Source organism: Macaca nemestrina, chromosome 10 (genome assembly GCF_043159975.1).
Source record: "Macaca nemestrina isolate mMacNem1 chromosome 10, mMacNem.hap1, whole genome shotgun sequence".
NCBI lineage: Eukaryota > Metazoa > Chordata > Mammalia > Primates > Cercopithecidae > Macaca > Macaca nemestrina.
The window spans coordinates 13,773,799-13,791,362 of NC_092134.1; the positions used below are offsets into that span (position 1 = coordinate 13,773,799).

Sequence of the window (17,564 nt, forward strand, 5' to 3'; positions counted from 1 at the left end):
TAATAGCTGTGTTTAACAACTGGTTTGCAATTATAGATATACATTTATATAATTAATCTTTAACAATAGCTGTGTTTAATAATTGGTTCAATAATTTTCCACTGAAAATTTAGCATTGGGCTCTAGTTACAAGCTGGCACACCACTACTTTGTCACCCTTCTTAGGCTGAGTTGAGTCTAGGTCAAGGCATCTACTGGCATCTATCTCATCAACAGCCATTTGTCTACAGTGTACAGATTCTTGTGGAGACCCTCATTCCTCAGGCTCTAGATATTCTGATATATCTTTGCAGCTGCGGCTCTTGGTTGGCCTCATCTACCTGGTGGCTGATAATATTCAGCTAGTAAGAACTAACATGGTCATATTGGTTGGGTATGGCCAGAGTCTGTTATGACTGACTGGTGCCCATGAAATTCTGTATTTGGAACCTCTCTTCTGATCCAGCGTCCCTGCTGCACTATTCTTTGTGAAGCCTGGAACATCCTCCGGGCAAAGCTGTGGAACAGAGTGCAATTCCCTTTTGGGAGGCTCATCCCCCGCCGTGCCATCTTCTTTCTCAGCTGCCTGCTACCGCTGCTGTCACTACTCAGATATTTCTTGGCTTCTTGATCCTATGTGTCACCAGTCCCTGGGGCTCCAAGGTTCCCAAGGCATCAGTCTCAAAAGTCCTCTAACTTGGGTTCAAGCATTGTAGATGAAACTGTCATTGCAAAATTGTAACAGACAATGAAAGACATCTGACTTAACCAACTCCATCTTGCTTCTAACCTCCAACCTGTCCTTGTTCATTCCTGGGCATAAGCTGAACTATGGAGGAACTTAGTTTATGATTTAAAAACAAAGGGCCGGGCGCGGTGGCTCACACCTGTAATCCTAGCACTTTGGGAGGCCGAGGCGGGCGGATCATGAGGTCAGGAGATAGAGACCATTCTGGCTAACACGGTGAAACCCCATCTCTACTAAAAATACAAAAAAATTAGCTGGGCGCGGTGGCAGGCACCTGTAGTCCCAGCTACTCAGGAGGCTGAGGCAGGAGAATGGCGTGAACCTGGGAGGCAGAGGTTGCAGTGAGCTAAGATTGTGCCACTGCACTCCAGCCTGGGCGAGAGAGCGAGACTCTGTCTCAAAAAAGACGATAACGGCCGTGTCTCAAAACAAACCTCCTTTTTGCCTGGGGACTAGATTGCCTTTGCAGGACTAACAAATTAGCCACAAGACTAGAAATTATGGTTTAGGAGTCATGCAGCTGGAGGCTACAAGATTCTGACCTTCCCTCAACTGCTTCTAAGATCAGCGCTTGAGATATTTTGCAGATCCCGTACTTGATGGATCAGCTGGTACCACCCAGATGGATAAACTGGCTCATCTAATCTTGTGGTCCCCACCCAAGAACTGACTTAGCACAAGAGGATAGCTTCAATTCCCTATGATTTCATCTCTGACCCTACCAATCAGCACTCCCGACTCACTGGCCTCCAGATTATCCTTAAAAACTCTGACCCCCAAATGCTCAGGGAGACTGATTTGAGTAATAATAAAACTTTGGTCTCCCACACAGCTGGCTCTGTGTGAATTACTCTTTCTCTATTGCAATTCCCCTGTCTTGATAAATCAGCTCTGTCTAGGCAGCAGGCAAGGTGAACCCACTGGGCAATTACAAATTCAGATAAGGTGAATCCCCTGGGCAGTTACGCAGAGGCCAGTATGTCTGAAACTAACAGAGGATCCTTGTGGCTCTCAGCCCTAAATTTGGAGATCCAAGTTCAAATCCTGCCTCTGAGCTCAGCTCTGCAACGGAATCTGAGACTATGCCCTGCTGGCCTCTTTGAGCTGGATCATTCTCTGCAGGAACATCCCAGCATTGACTCTTATGTATTAGTCTGTTGGAGCTGCCCTCACAGAATACCACACCCTGAGCGGCTTAAACAACAGACATTTATTTTCTCACAGTTCTAGAGGCTGGAAGCTGAAGGTGCAGGTGCCGGCAGGGTTGGTTTCTCCTGAGGCCTCTCTCCTAGGCTTGTGGATGGCTGCCTTCCTGCTGTGTCCTCATGTGACCTTTTCTCTGTGTGCTCATGCCTGATGTCACTTCCTCTTTCACAAGGACACCAATCACATTGGATTAAGTAAGGTCCCACCCTTTGACTTCCTTTAGCCTTACTTGTTTCTTTAATGGTCATATCTCCAAAAAAATTACACTGGGGCTTAGGGCTTCAACATATTAATGTGTGTGTGTGTGTGTGTGTGTGTGTGTGTGTGTGTGTGTGGTGGGGGGCAGGGGCACAATTTAGTCCATAACAATTATTGGGTACTTGAAATATGACTGGTCCAAATTGACATGTGTTCTAAGTATGAAATGCATCCCAGATTTTTCATCATTCATTATTTTTCATCCCTTCATCACTTTTCATCATGTGTTAGAAAACATAATGAAAAGCATCTCCTCAATACATTTTAATACTGATTACATGTCAAATAATAGTATTTTGGAGGTATTGAGTTAACAATATTATTAGAATTACTTTCACCTGTTTCTATTTACTTTTTCTAGTGTGGCTACTCAGAAGCTTAAAATTACACACAAGACTCAAATTATGTTTCACTAGACAGTGTCTAGAGACCCTCAGATAGCCGACACAGCTACCCCCCGCAGTCAGTGGGAAGATGGCCCTCTGGGACCCTCTCTTCACCTCTCCCCTAGGTCCTTTAACTCCTTTCCCTTCCCCCGCCTTCCAGGAGTCCTCTTGGGCTCAGTCATCAGTTCCATCAAGGTGTGCTGCTGGATGGGGCAGGGTGGAGATTCCGGTAGCGGTGAAGAAGGGTGGCTTTCAGAAGATGGAGGTGAAGGGAGAGGGTATCTCACTCTGCCTCTCACTGCATCTGGCTCAGAGTGGGAGATGTCTAAGATAAACAGAACTTCCCTACTGCCTAGATTACCCCTCTCAGCATATGTCTTATGTGTTTTGTGCTAATAGAGTCTTCATCTCTTACTCTGTCTTGAGTTGCTTTGCCAAAAGTTTCATTTTAGGACCCTATCTTGGGATGTTCCAGGTCTCAGGAAAGCATTAAGGGAAAGGAAAGAAAACTTCCATCTCACCACACAGAGATGATCAAAACATGGTCCTGGGCCTCAATCATCAGGGAGGGAAGGAATGGGGAGTGAGGAAAGATAGGAACAGCCTTGTATTCAAGGCCATATGAGGGGCACTTTATCTGCTTTATTTCCCTTGGTTCTTCTAACAACCTCCTATTATTCTCATTTTACAGATAGGGAAAGAGAGGCCCAGAGAGTTCAAATAACTCCCCCAGCATCGCAGCCAGCAGGTAGCAGGACCAGAATTTGAGAATGACTCTGACTTCATGGTATCATCATGTAGGTCTGGAGTGAAAAGGGAAGGTTTTCGGGAGCTTGGGGAACTTTCTTGAGTTGGATTCAGGTCCAGGAAGAAAAGCAGAGGGAATTCTAGGCAGGTGGCTGGAGGCTGGCATGGCATGGGTACTCCCTGGGAAGTCCAACTGACAAAGTGATCCTGCCCTCTGCTCCTCCCAGGGTTACCCTCCTGTAAGTCTTCTGCTCAGTGTTCAGGATTGGGGGATGCTGGGACTGGGCAAGGACTTGTAGGCAACACCCCATAGCCTGCTCGTGCCTGTTGGGTTGTCTATGGATCATTCCCTGCTGGGCTCACTCACCGGCTTCGTATAAGGTCCTTTTTGAGGTTTATTATTTCCTTGTCCATATACTTGATGCTCTTCATTGGCTTGTCTGGGACCTGATGAGAAGACAAGGGGTGAAAGTAAAAGGAGTGTTAGTACAACGGTTCCAAATGGAGACAGGCACAGGAGGCTCATGGGTTTATTGGAGATGTATGGCTAGGTTTAAGGGGTCCTGGGCAGCACAGAGTCTACCTTGACACCAAAGAGGGGCCTGCTGTGTGACAAAGTGGACATGGTAAGGGCTTTGGAGACAGGTGGACCTGAGCTCTGACCCTGGTTTTGTCTGGTGACCAGCTGTGTGACCTTGAACAAATTACTTAACCTCTCTGAAGAATTTGGGCTTCAATTTCTTCAGTAGAATGGGGAAATAACTCCTACTGTGTTTTGAGGATTAAATTAATTGCTAAATTCCTCACTGATAGCTAGCATTAGATAAATGGAAGCTACTACTATTAGCATTACACTTTAAAGCAAACAATTAGGCATTAAAAATAATTATTATTGGTGGTGTTGCATCTGATTTGGAGAGCTGAATCTTGTCAATGTAAAGATGCAAATGTACTCCCCCTCTCTTCCTGCCCTCATAGCAGAGGTTTATGAATGAATTATCCAGATAATTGCTTGCAGGTTTTTTCTTTCTCCCTATTAATTTGCCTTGACTATACCCAGGGGAAACCTCACATTACTCAGAAGTTGATACATGCTCAATATAAAGAAGAGAGATAAATTAACTATATTATACTATTATTATTTTTTTTTTTTTTTAGAGACAGGATCACACTGTCACTGAGGCTAGAGTGCAGCTCACTGCAGCCTCGAGCTCCTTGGCCCAAGTGATCCTCTTGCTTCAGTCTCCCAAGTAAGACTAGGATTACAGGTTCAAGCTATCATACTTGGCAAATTATATTTTAGTGAAAAAGTCATTTTTCTTAACCCACAGTTTGGAGAAACAATAATCAGAATATTACCTGGATTATCTTGTCTTGAAATTTTCCTGCATCTTAGGATTTTTTTTTACATAAAAAAATACTAAGAAATTATGGGAAAATAGACGTTCTCAGATAAAGCTGGTAAATACTTTGTGCTGATATTTCAGAAGGGCTATTCATCAATGCATACCAGATGCTTTAGAAATGAGCATGTCCTTGGATCCAACAATTCTGCTGTCAAGAATCCTAAGGAAATATCCTTTCATGGGTATAGAGGTTCATCAACAAAATTGTTCACCAGCATGCTGCTTGTAATAGCAAACTATTGGAAAACAACTTTACATCTCACAATAGAAGACAGGTTAAATAATTATGGTGCATCTACACAATGGAATACGATGCAGCAATTAAGTATAATGGCAACATAATGTAAGTATATTTATTGATATATAAAGATGTTTGATTTATTTGAGCCAAAAGACATGTTACAAAGTAATATTTATAGCATGATTCTATTTTGGTTTTTGAAAAATGATCTATGTGGATATACACATATTGAAGATATGAAATGACATAGCTCCAAAATGCAGTGATTTTCTCTGGGGATGAGATTATGGCAGGTTTTATTTCTTTTTCTTAGCTGATGTGCATTTCCTATAACTTTGCAATAAATATTAATTAATTACATAATGAGAGAGAAAAGATTTAAAAAGTAAATGGCAAAGTGAAATTTGACAAAGACTGGTTGGTAGTACTGTACTGAGAGTGTTTTTTGAAGGCAGGGTGAGAACAGGGTGGCTGCTCACTAACAGAAATCCCAATATCTATGTGTGGGAGGAGGCAAAGTGTTTTCTCTGCAGCCACCATCAGTGAAATTGGGCTATGGTGCCTACTGCTCTGGGGTTTTGAAGTGTAAAGTGAAAGTTGAGAAGCATAGTTGTTTCAAAGTTGAATGACGTTTGTGGAAGAGTTGGATGGGAGACAGAGTGGGAGATGAAGTGGAGGAAGGAACTACTTCTGGCCTGCTTGATTCCATTTTTCTCCTGGGTTGGCCAATACATGTTCCCATGTAAGGCAGCACAGATGAAGGGTGAAGAGTCTATGGCAATTCCACAGAATATTTGTAACTGTAGCTATTACTTGCCCACTTGAGAAAGTGGGGCCAGGCACGGTGGCTCATGCCTGTAATCCTAGGATTTTGGGAGGCTGAGGTGGGAGGATGGCTTGAACTCAGGAATTTGAGGCCAGACTAGGCAACATGACAAAACCCTGTCTCTACAAAAAATACAAAAAAATTAGCTAAGCATGTGGTGGTGCATGCCTGTAATCCCAGCTGCTCAGGAAGCTGAGGTAGGAGGATTGCTTGGGCCCAGGAGGTCAAAGTTACTGTGACCGGAGATAGCGCCACTGCAGTCCAGTCTGGGTGATGGAGCAAAACCCAGTCACACACACACACGCACACACACACACACACACACACACACACACACAGGAAAATATAAAGGATGCAAAACAAAATAAAACATCTGAATAGCCTTGAATCAGGTCAACTGGATAGGAAACAATGAAATCATTTACAACCTTTGTCTCTTTGGTTAATATTAGTAATGAATTACAGGTACTATATCTTGCTCATCTCAGTATACCAGGTGGCCTCAACTCTTGGCTGGAAATTGATGGTAGACCTATCAGTGTTCATCTTGAGGAGTGGGTGAAGCGGGTGGAGAGACCACCCTCTAACGAGGCATGTAAGGAACTCCAGGAGTACTTTCCCAAGCTTTTGCATAATGAACATTCGTTTGTCTCACACATCCAACATCTGTTCACTCTCCTTGTTGATACCAGTTAGTTCCCTGGTTAGGCCCTTTGCCTTTCCTTCACTCGGCACTTGCATCTTGGGAGATGCTCATGGTACCAGCAGCAGGGGAGGCCCTGAATGACTGAAGCCAAACAGCACAAACCATCCCTTGTCAACCTGTTGGTTTACAGATGGTCATGTGACCCAGTTTGGGCAAATGAGATGCAAGCATTTTCTAGGGGCTTCTGGGAAGCACAGGCAGAGATGTTCTCTTTCCTCACTGACTAGAAATGGGGAAGCAGATAGCCCCTGGGAGTTGCTCACAGCCATTTTGTGCCCATGAGGGTAGCCAGCCTTGGGCAAAGATGATGTGGAAGAAAAGCAGAGAAGAGAGTCAGAGAAAAACTCATCCCATGGTGCCTTGTTGAAATGATCAAGCTTCATTGGAATCTTGACTTTCCATGAACATTTCCTTTATTATTTATAACAGCTTAAATTAGGTTTTCTGTTACCTGCAGCCACAGAATTCTATCTGAAATGCGTCCCTCTCTTAGGAGTAGCAAAACAGCTAAGAGACTGAGACTTCTTTTAACTGATTGTTCTTCCTTTCCCAACACTGCTTTTGAGGTATCAAGATCAGATGACCCCAATTCTGGTATATTTTACAGTGAAAGCAATGAGATTGGCCATGTTGAGATCAAATATTTGAAAATGAGGTTGCCTGTCTTTCTAATCCCACTTATTCTGGAGAACCTCATTATATATTTCCCGCAGGCCCAAAGTAACTTTCCAAAAAGATGCATGAACTAAGCATATTTATAAATGAAGGAAAAATAAGCACATCAGAAATTTTCCTGCCAGATAATTTGAAAACACATGATTGAAACCCTGTTTTATGCCACGGTCATGTCTTTACCACTCTCCTAAACATCTCAAATTTCACCTTCTTCATGAAACAACTATGATAATGTCTAGTATGGAAGCATTTGTTTTTCAAATGTCACCTAATGATAGTTGCCTGGGCACCAGGAATTCACATCATTGTGTAAGAGTGGATTTGTATCGACTGGGATTGGTACTGAATTGTGTCCTCAACTTGACGCCGACTTTAGCAGCATGAGATGCACCCCCCCCCCCAACACTCACAACTATGTCAGCATTTCAATGGATTCTCAGGAAATTTGTCAAAGTATAATTTTATAATTATAAATGTAAGTTTACGATTATAACTTTATAATTATAGTTTTGTTTAATTAAAATTATAATAAGCCAGCAGAAATAACTAGTTCTCAGGACATTTACAAATATCATTTGATATTAAATGAAAAATAATAAGTTAAATTAAAAGTTAATAAGTTAATAAGTTAAATAAACAAGTTAAATAGTAGATTTAAAAGTTTATAAAACATTCAAAAATCACTCTCTCTACAACCTTTCTAGAGGGCAATTTAGACATAAGTGTGACAAGCTTTAGAAATACATATCCTCTTGCCCCAGCCAAGGAAATTATGTCTCCAGGATGAAAAGATTTATCCCTGAGGATATTTATCACAGCAGTGTGAATAATAGTGAAAAATACCTAAATGTCCCACAATAGCCATTGTGGGGATAAGTCATGGTCTATCCAGACAGTGGTATGTGAATGCATTTGAGTCTTGGTGCTTCCACTTAGTGCTGCTATGGCTGTTTATTTACTAATGTGGAAAGGTGGTAATGGAATGTAATTTCAGATGAAAATGCATGCTACAAAATATAAAGATAGTCGATCATAGAGAAGCTCTAAGATTTATACTTATAGGATCTATAGAAATTTCCAGAAATGTATGTGATCTAATACAAATTAGGTTTTAAAATATTGACATATGACAAGGCATGTATGTACTAATATAACAAGCTGGAAGTAAATGCAGTAAATTGTTTATAGAGATGTTATCTCAGGGCATTTGAATTATAGGCAATTAAACAATAATTTTTTGTTTTGGTTATCTTTTTTCCTATTTTTTCTACAATTCACGTAGATTAATTTTAATAAAATAATTGCATTTTTCATGTTTGTAAAGCAGTTTTGACTAATTCTCTCAAGGCAGGCAAAGTAGAAATGTTTAATGCCAACTTAGATTGAGTCATCTAAGAGTCTGGAATGATGTAAGCTAATAGTTTATTTTAACATACTGGATCAGGCAGGGTCTAGGCAGGAAATCAGAACTCATGACAGGTAGTTCAACAGAGGGAAGTTAATACAGGGGAGCAGTTACAAAGGTGTTGGAAGAGCTCAAAAGTCACATAGGGAATGGTGAGGCAAGCTAGAGATTAGCGAAAGGAAACCTCTACCATCTCCAGGGCTGGAGGAATTAAGGGAAAAGGTGGCCTTCAGAAGCCCTGGAATAGGGCCACTTGGCATAAGCAAGACTGATGGAGGAGATGTAGTTTTAGCTAGAGGTGCCACCATAAGCCGAATGAGAGAAGGGATGAAAATGCCCTGGCTTCTGCTTAACTCTCACCCTTCAGTTCCTGATGGTGCTTCCTATTGGCTGAACCTACTTGGAAGCCAGCTGCAAGGGCACCTGGGAAATGTAGTTTGCAAGGATCAGCCCCCTGTGGGAGCAGGAAATGGAAATGAGAGTGAAAGCAAGTGATTATGGGTACAACTTATGCAAATGCCTTGGCCCCAGGCCACTTTGGGACTATAAAGCAGGTCCTCCTCCCCTTAATTTAATCAAGGATCCCTTTACAGATGATAACTTTGGATACTCCTTTTGATCTTAACCCTGAGGTTCCCAGAGTTTTCCGTGGCTAAAATGCATATCCAGAATTGTGGTCATGCCCCTCACCCCCCAAAAAAACATTAAAAATCACGATTCCAGGGTATTCAGAACCCTCCTACTTCTCCAAATTTCTTCAGATCTTTGTAGATCACCTCCCCTCCCATCAAAACTTACCTGCTCTACCTCCCACATTGTTAGATCTTTATACTCCTTACTGACACTCATTCATGTATCTCCCTACCCAGGTAACGTATTTGTAATACAATCTCACATTTAATATTTTAATCTTGTTTTGACACTAATTAACATTGTATTATGTTGTGTTGGTGCAAAAGTAATTGCAAGTTTTGCCATTGAAATTCACTGGCTGTTGAATGAATGCCAAAAATTCATTTGCCATTGAAATGGCAAAAACCGTAATTACTTTTGCACTAACCTAATAGAAAATCAGGAAAAGTTAAAAAATTAGGAGAAAATAAAAAACAAGCAAAACCCCATCACTATCTGACACGGTTTGGATCTGTGTCTCCACCCAAATCTCATGTTGAAATGTAATTCCTAATGCTGGACGTGGGCCCTTGTAGGAGTTGATTGGATCATGGGGGTGGTTTCTCATGGTTTAACACCATGCCCCTTTGGTGCTATCCTTTCAATAGTGATTTCTCGTGAGATCTGGTTGTTTAAAAGTTTGTGGCACCTCTCCCATCTCTCTGTTGGTCCTGCTGCTGCCATGTAAGATGCCTGCTCATGCTTTGCCTTCTGCCATGAGTAAAAGCTCCTGAGGCCTTCCCAGGACCAGATGCCAGCATCATGCTTTCTGCACAGCCTGTGAAACTGTGAGCCAATTAAACCTCTTTTCTGCATAAATTACCCAGTCTCAGGTATTTCTTTAGAGCAGTGTGAGAATGGACTAATACACCGTCTCTGCAGATATCCTTTGTTTTGTGCTCCGTGATGACTCCAAGCCTGGTTGATTGTGATTTTCTGTCTTTGCTTCCCTTGGATGTGTCATCGGCTTCAGAGCTTTCAGTTTTTCCATTGCTCTGCAGAGTACGGGTGATAACTCCATTCTTTGTTTCCTAGAAAACAAAGTCAAGTCTGCCCTGCCCACCTTTCCTACAGCATGTGTGAACAGCATCCTTTCTCTTATCGACCCAATGAGTTTTTGAGAGCAGCATCGTGAGAAATACCGTGTGATGTCCTGTGATGTACCAGGTTAAAAGGTGGTAATTGGGGGTAGGGGCCTGGGAGGGGTGGAGCACGCACGGACTCACAGTGGACTCTTAGATGGGGATGGTTTTCTTGGCAGGTGTGCTCACATTTAATATTCATGTGCTGGGGATGTTTAAATAGTAACATCTGGAAGTGATGTGGTTTAACCTGAAAGCTGAGAAGTGAAGTGTGGCAGGAATGGATGGAAAGATGTTTGCTGTCAGAAAGACCTAGGTTTGAGTCCTGGCCCTGTCACTCAGGAGTTCAGTGACCTTGAATGAGGTACCATTACTCCCCAATCTCAATTTCCCCATCTGTGAAATGGAACTAATGCCAATCCTACCAGAACTAATGCTAATCCCCATCTGTGAAATGGAACTAATGCCAGTCTCCTATGTGCTCTGCACTGTCCCAAGTGTGTTGTTATATGAAATAGATGAGTCCATTGAGTCCTTGCCATATTACTATTCCCATTCTATAGGACAGCAAGAGGAGGCTTAAAAAGGTGAAACTGACTTGCTATTAAGTGACAAAGCCTGGATTTGAACTCATGTTCAAGTGACACTGAAGCCTGTGTTCTTATTCACTACTCCATTCTGCATCCCCATCCCCCCCTTGTCCTATTTTGCACAGTGGGAACTACCTGAAGGGTAACAGTTGCTAGCTATTGATTTACAGATACTGCCTCCAAAATTCTTCCACTGAATTTTGTTAGATTTCATCATAAAGAATTTAATATGGCAGAAAATCAGAATGATTTGTTGAAGGTCACGGCCGGAAAGCCAATTTTCTAAATATCTGTTGTTCTCTGCGTTTTATGAAAGAATGTTCTGAACTCATCTTTGTTATTCCTTAAAATATGATCTACTTCCTAGAATCAGATTAAGATGGAAATGAATTCCTGTTAAATGTGCCCGAGTTGATACAGACATCAGGGAAACAGCTGGGATACTCCGTCGAGGGGTCGGGGGGAAGGGAGACTGAAAAGACAGCACTGAGAAGCAAGCACACTGATTAACACATTTCAGACTCATTGCGGAGAAGCTGTAAAGAACAGAGTAGGCGGGATCATGGCAGGAGTACACACGTGAACCCGAAGACCTGAGCTTGCACACGGATGTTTAAGTTTTTGGTGGTTTTAAAATTTTTATTTTTTGTTTTTGTGGGTACATAATAGGTGCATATATTTATGGGGTACATGAGATGTTTTGGTACAGGGCTGCAATGTGAAATAAGCACATCATGGAGAATGGGGTATCCATCCCCTCAAGCAGTTATCCTGTGAGTTATAAACAATCCAATTACATTCTTAGTTATTTAAAAATGTAAGTTATTATTGACTATAGTCAACCTGTTGTGTTATCAAATAGTAAGTCTTGTTCATTCTTTCTATTTTTTTTTGTACCCATTAACCATTCCCGCCTCCTGCCCCGCTTCCCCCACTATCCTTCCCAGCCTCTGGTAACCATCCTTCTACTCTCTATGTCCATTAGTTCAATTGTTTTGATTTTTAGATCCCACAAATAAGTGAGAACATGTGATGTTTGTCTTTCTGTGCCTGGCTTGTTTCACTTAACACACTTAACATAATGATCTCCAGTTCCATCCATGTTGTGGCAAATAACTGGATCTCATTCTTTTTCTATGGCTGAATAATACTCCATTTTGGTGGTTTTATGGTGATGATGGGCAGTTCCTTTTGGGGAGAGTGAGGTTTTTTTTTTGTCATAAGAATATAAGATGTGTACCTACCTACATAGAGATACCCAGAATTAGTGACCTCATCCACAAACACATCCTTCAAACTGAAATAGGAAATATCCTAGAGAATTATTTAATAGCTCTCCTTGTTGAAGACGGGTTGCACCTTTTATATGATATTTTGATTCAACCTCTTTCCCCCCCATCTTCTTATGGACCCAGGAGAAAAGAAGTTGGGGGTCTGTGGATTGGCAGGGAGAGGTGGTGGAAGAAGGGACTGTCATCTGGGGAGACGAGCAAGTCCTCTACTGAGAACTAAGGGGAGACAGAGCAGCAGGAGTCCTCTGGGAAGAAGAGGAGAAGGAACAACAGTCCCTGGGAAGGAAGCTTCTGATACTCAGTGCCTGGTCCAGGGCCTGGCTCTGCATTCTTTCTGTCGTTGCTGAATGAATGAGAAGATGAAAGCATCACTGTGTCAAGGTTTAACCCCACAGGTTAATGAGTTGTTACAAAGGAAACAAGGTACCCATATAACGGTGAGGTCTGGCGGACACCACTTTAACCATCACGGCTATGCTTAGCGTCACCATTGACAGGACAAACTCTTATCAGGCGCACCTGAAGTGATGCACTGGGAAGGGCACAGCATCGCCTACGTGGTTATGTCACCTACAAACATGTCCTGCCCCAGAGGTTCAATCTGAATTTAATCATGAGAAAGCAAAAGTGAAGGAAAAATAAAAAGTGAAGGTCATTTTACAAAATAGGTGACCTGGACTCTTAAAAGATGTCAATGTCTGTGTCCACTGGGGCCTCTGGGAAGCAGACACGGAGACAGGAATACAAAATGCTCACTGGGGGTAAGCCCTTGAAAGAGAAAAGGAGGAGGAAGTGGGATTTGGCAGGGGAGCCCTAGACCATATGCAGATCTGACAGAGTCCAGCCAATGCAACAGGGGGCTCCAGAGCAAAGATTGCTTGATTGAGTCCAAGCACAAGGCAGAAATGGCCAGTGCCCACGGATGGGGAATTTCTGGGGAAGATTCTGACTTTTGCTGCATGAAAGCTGCTGTGGATGCTGGCAGTGTCAACAGCTGGAGACTCTCAGCTACCTGTGCCTCCTGCTGGCAAATTCTTTCTTAGAGAGAAATCCAAAGGATACACCTCTTTGTCTTCTAACAATGTCATAAAAGAGGAAGAAGGCAGAGGATATATTTCTTTAGGACACCAAGCGAACACAACAACTAAATGCAATGCATGGTCCCTTGATTGAATGCTGGGCTGGAGACAAGGCTATAAAGGGCATGACTGGGATAACTAGGGACATTTGCACATGAACTTTATGTTGATAATAGCATTGGGGCTCATGCCTGTAATCCCAGCACATTGGGAGGTTGAGGTGGGTGGATCACCTGAGGTCAGGAGTTGGAGACCAGCCTGGCCAACATGGTGAAATCCCATTTCTACTAAAAATACAAAAATTAGCTGGGCATGGTGGCATGCACCTGTAGTCCCAGCCACTTAGGAGGCTGAGGCAGCAGAATCACTTGAACCCAGGAGGCAGAGGCTGCAGTGAACCGAGATCGCGCCACTGTACTCCAGCCTGGGGAATAGAATGAAACCCCATCTCAAAAAAATAAAAAATAAAAAATAAAAAAAATTTAAAAATTTAAAAAAAAGAAAAGAAAAAAGAAGAGAGAAAAGGAAAAGAAAAAGATAATAGCATTGGATGAATGTGAGATTTCTGTGTTAACTGTATTGTGACTATGAAGGAGAATGTCCTTAGGTAATACATGCTGAACTGTTTAGGTGTGAAGTGTCTGCAACTGACTTTCAAAGGGCTCAGCTTAAAAAATTGTAAATAGACACACGTATTTTATATATAAGTACATATATATACACACGTATGCATATATACATACATATGAAAAATACGGCAGCATGTTAAAAAGCATGGCAAAAAGATAACATTGTGAATTTAAGTTAAGGGTGTTTGACTGCCTGTTGTACTACTTTTGCAAACTTTCTGTAGGTCGGAAATCTTCGACAATCTTTTACAAGTTGGGGGAAGACCGTGAAGTGGCTGAAACCCCAGTTTCAGGTTTTCCTTTGCTGCAGTTAATTTGCTTGGGTCTTCTGTAAACGTCAGTGAAGCAGGACTGCCTCATGGAAGCTGTGCTTTGGGAATAAAGGAAGGGTTTGGGCTTCTTGCTGACATTCAGGGTGGGAGCTTGGATGAAGCTGGGAAATAAAGGTAGGACCCATGGCCCTGAGGCTGGAGAAATTGTGGCCCAGCAGAGCATACAAGTCACCACCTGTCATATAGTTTTTTGGTTGATTTGGTTGTTTTGGCTAAGTGTTGAGGCCTCGGCTACATCAGTCAGTCCCTTTTCTTGAGGAGTTAATTAAGGTCACACCCTAACCACTTCCTTTATTAGGCTCTCTGGGGCCACTGTGCACCTGCTTAGGACCAGGTACTAGTTAAATAACTAGGGGGACAGAGCCTGATTGTATCTAATAGAGCAGAAGTAACTCCATAAAAGGAAATTGGGTGCTCCAGGAAGGAGGATTGCATGCCTGTCAGCCAAAAGCCAATAAAAGAGATAAAGCAAGAGAAAAAGGAAAAATGGGGGTAGGAAGAAGAATCTTGCTGATGTATTCCAAAAAGCAAAGATAAACTGTTTCCTCCTCCAGGCAACATCCCAGGCTGGTTAACAAGATCTCTCTTCCTCAGGATGACTGAAGTTTGGGACCAAATCACTATTCCTCGTGGGGGATTTTCTTGTACGTCATACAGTGTAGCATCTCTCCTGCAAGTTACAACGATCAAAATGTCTCCAGACATTGCCAAGTGTCCTCTGGGAAGCAGAATCACCCTCAATTGAGAACACTACTGAGTTAAACTTTGATGAGATGAGGGGTGGGAATCTCTCTCTTTTTTTTTTTTTTTTTTTGAGACAGAGTTTTGCTCTCGTTGCCCAGGCTGGAGTGCAATGGCGCGATCTTGGCTCACTGCAACCTCTGCCTCCAGGTTTAAGCAATTCTCCTGCCTCAGCCTCCCAAGTAGCTGGGATTACAGGCATGTGCCACCATGCTTGACTAATTTTGTATTTTGTGTATAGATGGGGTTTCACCATGTTGGTCAGGCTGGTCTCAAACTCCTGACCTCAGGTGATCTGCCAAGAGACCTCAGGTGATCTGCCCATCTTGGCCTCCCAAAGTACTGGGATTACAGACATGAGCCACATCGCCCGGCCGGGAATCTCTTTATAGAGACTCCATTCTAAATCCTGGCCCAACCCTTGATTTGTGGGGAAATTTTTGAAAAAACTCAGGGCAACTGAAAGAAAAAAAAAAAAAACAGCAAAATCAACATTCTATTTAATGCCATGCAATTTATCTGTTCTTCAGTCCTGCTTCAGGCTGGAACCCTCTTCCCACCTATAGAGTTGTTTTGAAGTACAAAAAATCTATTGAGCTGTGTGAGGAAAGTTGTAATCAGCAGGGGTTTTTTTCCCCTTCTTAAAGATTCCGATTTTTCTGTGTAAGTTCTATTTGTTCTTTGTGTAGGGGCCTCAGTAATAAAGAACTTCATTTTCTATCCTCGATGGCCATTTTGAATGTAGCTGGATATTCCTCACTGGAGTGTGTTTGTGGATGAGACCTCCCTGTTTGTCCCACAGCAGACACTGTCTTATTCTTATTCTTATTTGAGACAAGTCTCCTCTTGTTTCCCAGGCTGGAGTGCAATGGTCCGATCTCGGCTCACCGTAACCTCCACCTCCTGGGTTCAAGCAATTCTGCCTCAGCCTCCCAAGTAGCTGGGATTACAGGCATGCAACACCTCGCCCAGCTAATTTGTATTTTTAGTAGAGATGGGGTTTCTCCATGTTGGTCAGGCTGGTCTCGGACTCCTGACCTCAGGTGATCCACCCGTCTCAGCCTCCTAGAATGCTGGGATTATAGGCGTGAGCCACCACACCTGGCCAACACTGTCTTATTGAATCCTCACACCAACCCTATGAGGAATCTTTATTCCTGTTTTCCTGAAAAGGAAACCCAGTATCTGAGAGGTTAAGTCAATTATTCAAGGTCACAGAGATAGGAAGTAGGGGAGCTCAGCACCCTCCAATCCTTGATACCCTCCCCTACCCTTATCTAATCCAGGCATCAGCGAACTACAGCCTGCGGCTGGCTTTTGTATAGCACAGTTTTACTGGGCACAGTCACACCCATGTGCTTATTATTGTCTGTGAATGTTTTCCTGTTATAACAGCAAGTTTAGTAGTTATTTCAGAGGATGCACAGCCTGCATAGCCTAGAATGTTTACTATCTGGCCCTTTCCAGAAAAAGTTTACTAAGCCCTGAGCTAATTTACCAAGTCATTGACTTTGCTTCCTAGAGAGCTCTCCAATCTGTCTTCCCTCTGTTGTCTTCCCACCAGTATCATTCCCATGCTGCTGCAAGCCACCTGGACAACAGACAAGCCTCCGATGACCTCTCTCCTCCGTTCTTCTTTTCCTTGTCCGTTGTCCACATAGCCGACCCTTCCAAAATGTACACCCAATCCCATGACTCCATTGCCTAAAATGTCCCTTTTGTTTTTAGACTAAAGTCCAAAATCCTTGTTGGGAACTACACAGCTGTGTGATCTAGCTCCTGCCTTCAGTGTGATCTTGTGTTGCTCCCCTGTCCTGATCTTTATGGTCTAGCCAGTGAGCCTCCCTTAAGTGTCTTGCTCATTCTGACCACAGGGTCTTTGCACCCACTGCTCTCTCTTCCTGGGTTGCTTTTGTGCTATCCTTTCACTTTCAATTTCTTAGCTGTGGCTTACCCTTTAACTCTTTGCTGGGATGCATTCCTTGGTCTCTCTAAGCCTGGCAGGCCGTCATATAAGGATGCACAGGTTGGACACTGCACATCTCTGGAGAGATATACTATTTGCATTTTAGTCTATGTGAATGGAATCTCTCTTTAATCGGTGAGTGAAAAAAAGGTGTGTCTAAGTCACCCAAATTGAAAAATTATTGAAGAATTGCTACACATCAGCACTGTGCTAAGCATTTTGCATTATCAATCTCATTTACTTCTTTCAACAAACAAATGAGATGGTTATTAAAAAATAACTGTCCTTTTTACAGAAGGAGAAATGGAAGGATAGATGAAGTTGTTCGAGGTTACACAATTGGTCAGTGGTCAGAACCAGGATGAGAACCCTGGTCTTCCTGCGTTTGAAACTAGGTTTCAGGCCAGGTGTGGTGGCTCATGCCTGTAATCCCAGCACTTTGGGAGGCCGAGGCGGGTGGATCTCCTGAGGTCAGGAGTTAGAGACTGGCTTGGCCAACACTTTGAAATCTCATCTGTTTCAAAAGGAAAAAAAATTAGCTGGATGTGGTGGTGCGTGCCTGTAATCCCAGCTACTTGGGAGGCTGAGGGAGGAGAAT

At 42.8% G+C, this 17,564-nt stretch overlaps 2 protein-coding genes across 18 annotated transcripts in view; one reads left to right on the forward strand and one right to left on the reverse strand.

The window, feature by feature from the left end:
• The window catches only part of LOC105494914 (aspartate and glycine-rich protein-like), a 266,293-nt gene that overhangs the window by 193,991 nt on the left and 54,738 nt on the right, over window positions 1-17,564 (forward strand). The gene's annotated exons all lie outside the window — the stretch shown is intronic.
• The window catches only part of LOC105494943 (coiled-coil domain containing 60), a 205,267-nt gene that overhangs the window by 112,288 nt on the left and 75,415 nt on the right, over window positions 1-17,564 (reverse strand). For all 5 annotated transcript variants that reach the window (XM_071070981.1, XM_071070982.1, XM_011764013.2 and 2 more), the window contains one exon: window positions 3,692-3,771. In XM_071070981.1, coding sequence (XP_070927082.1) covers window positions 3,692-3,771 — 80 coding nt within the window. The remainder of the gene's footprint in view (window positions 1-3,691; window positions 3,772-17,564) is intronic.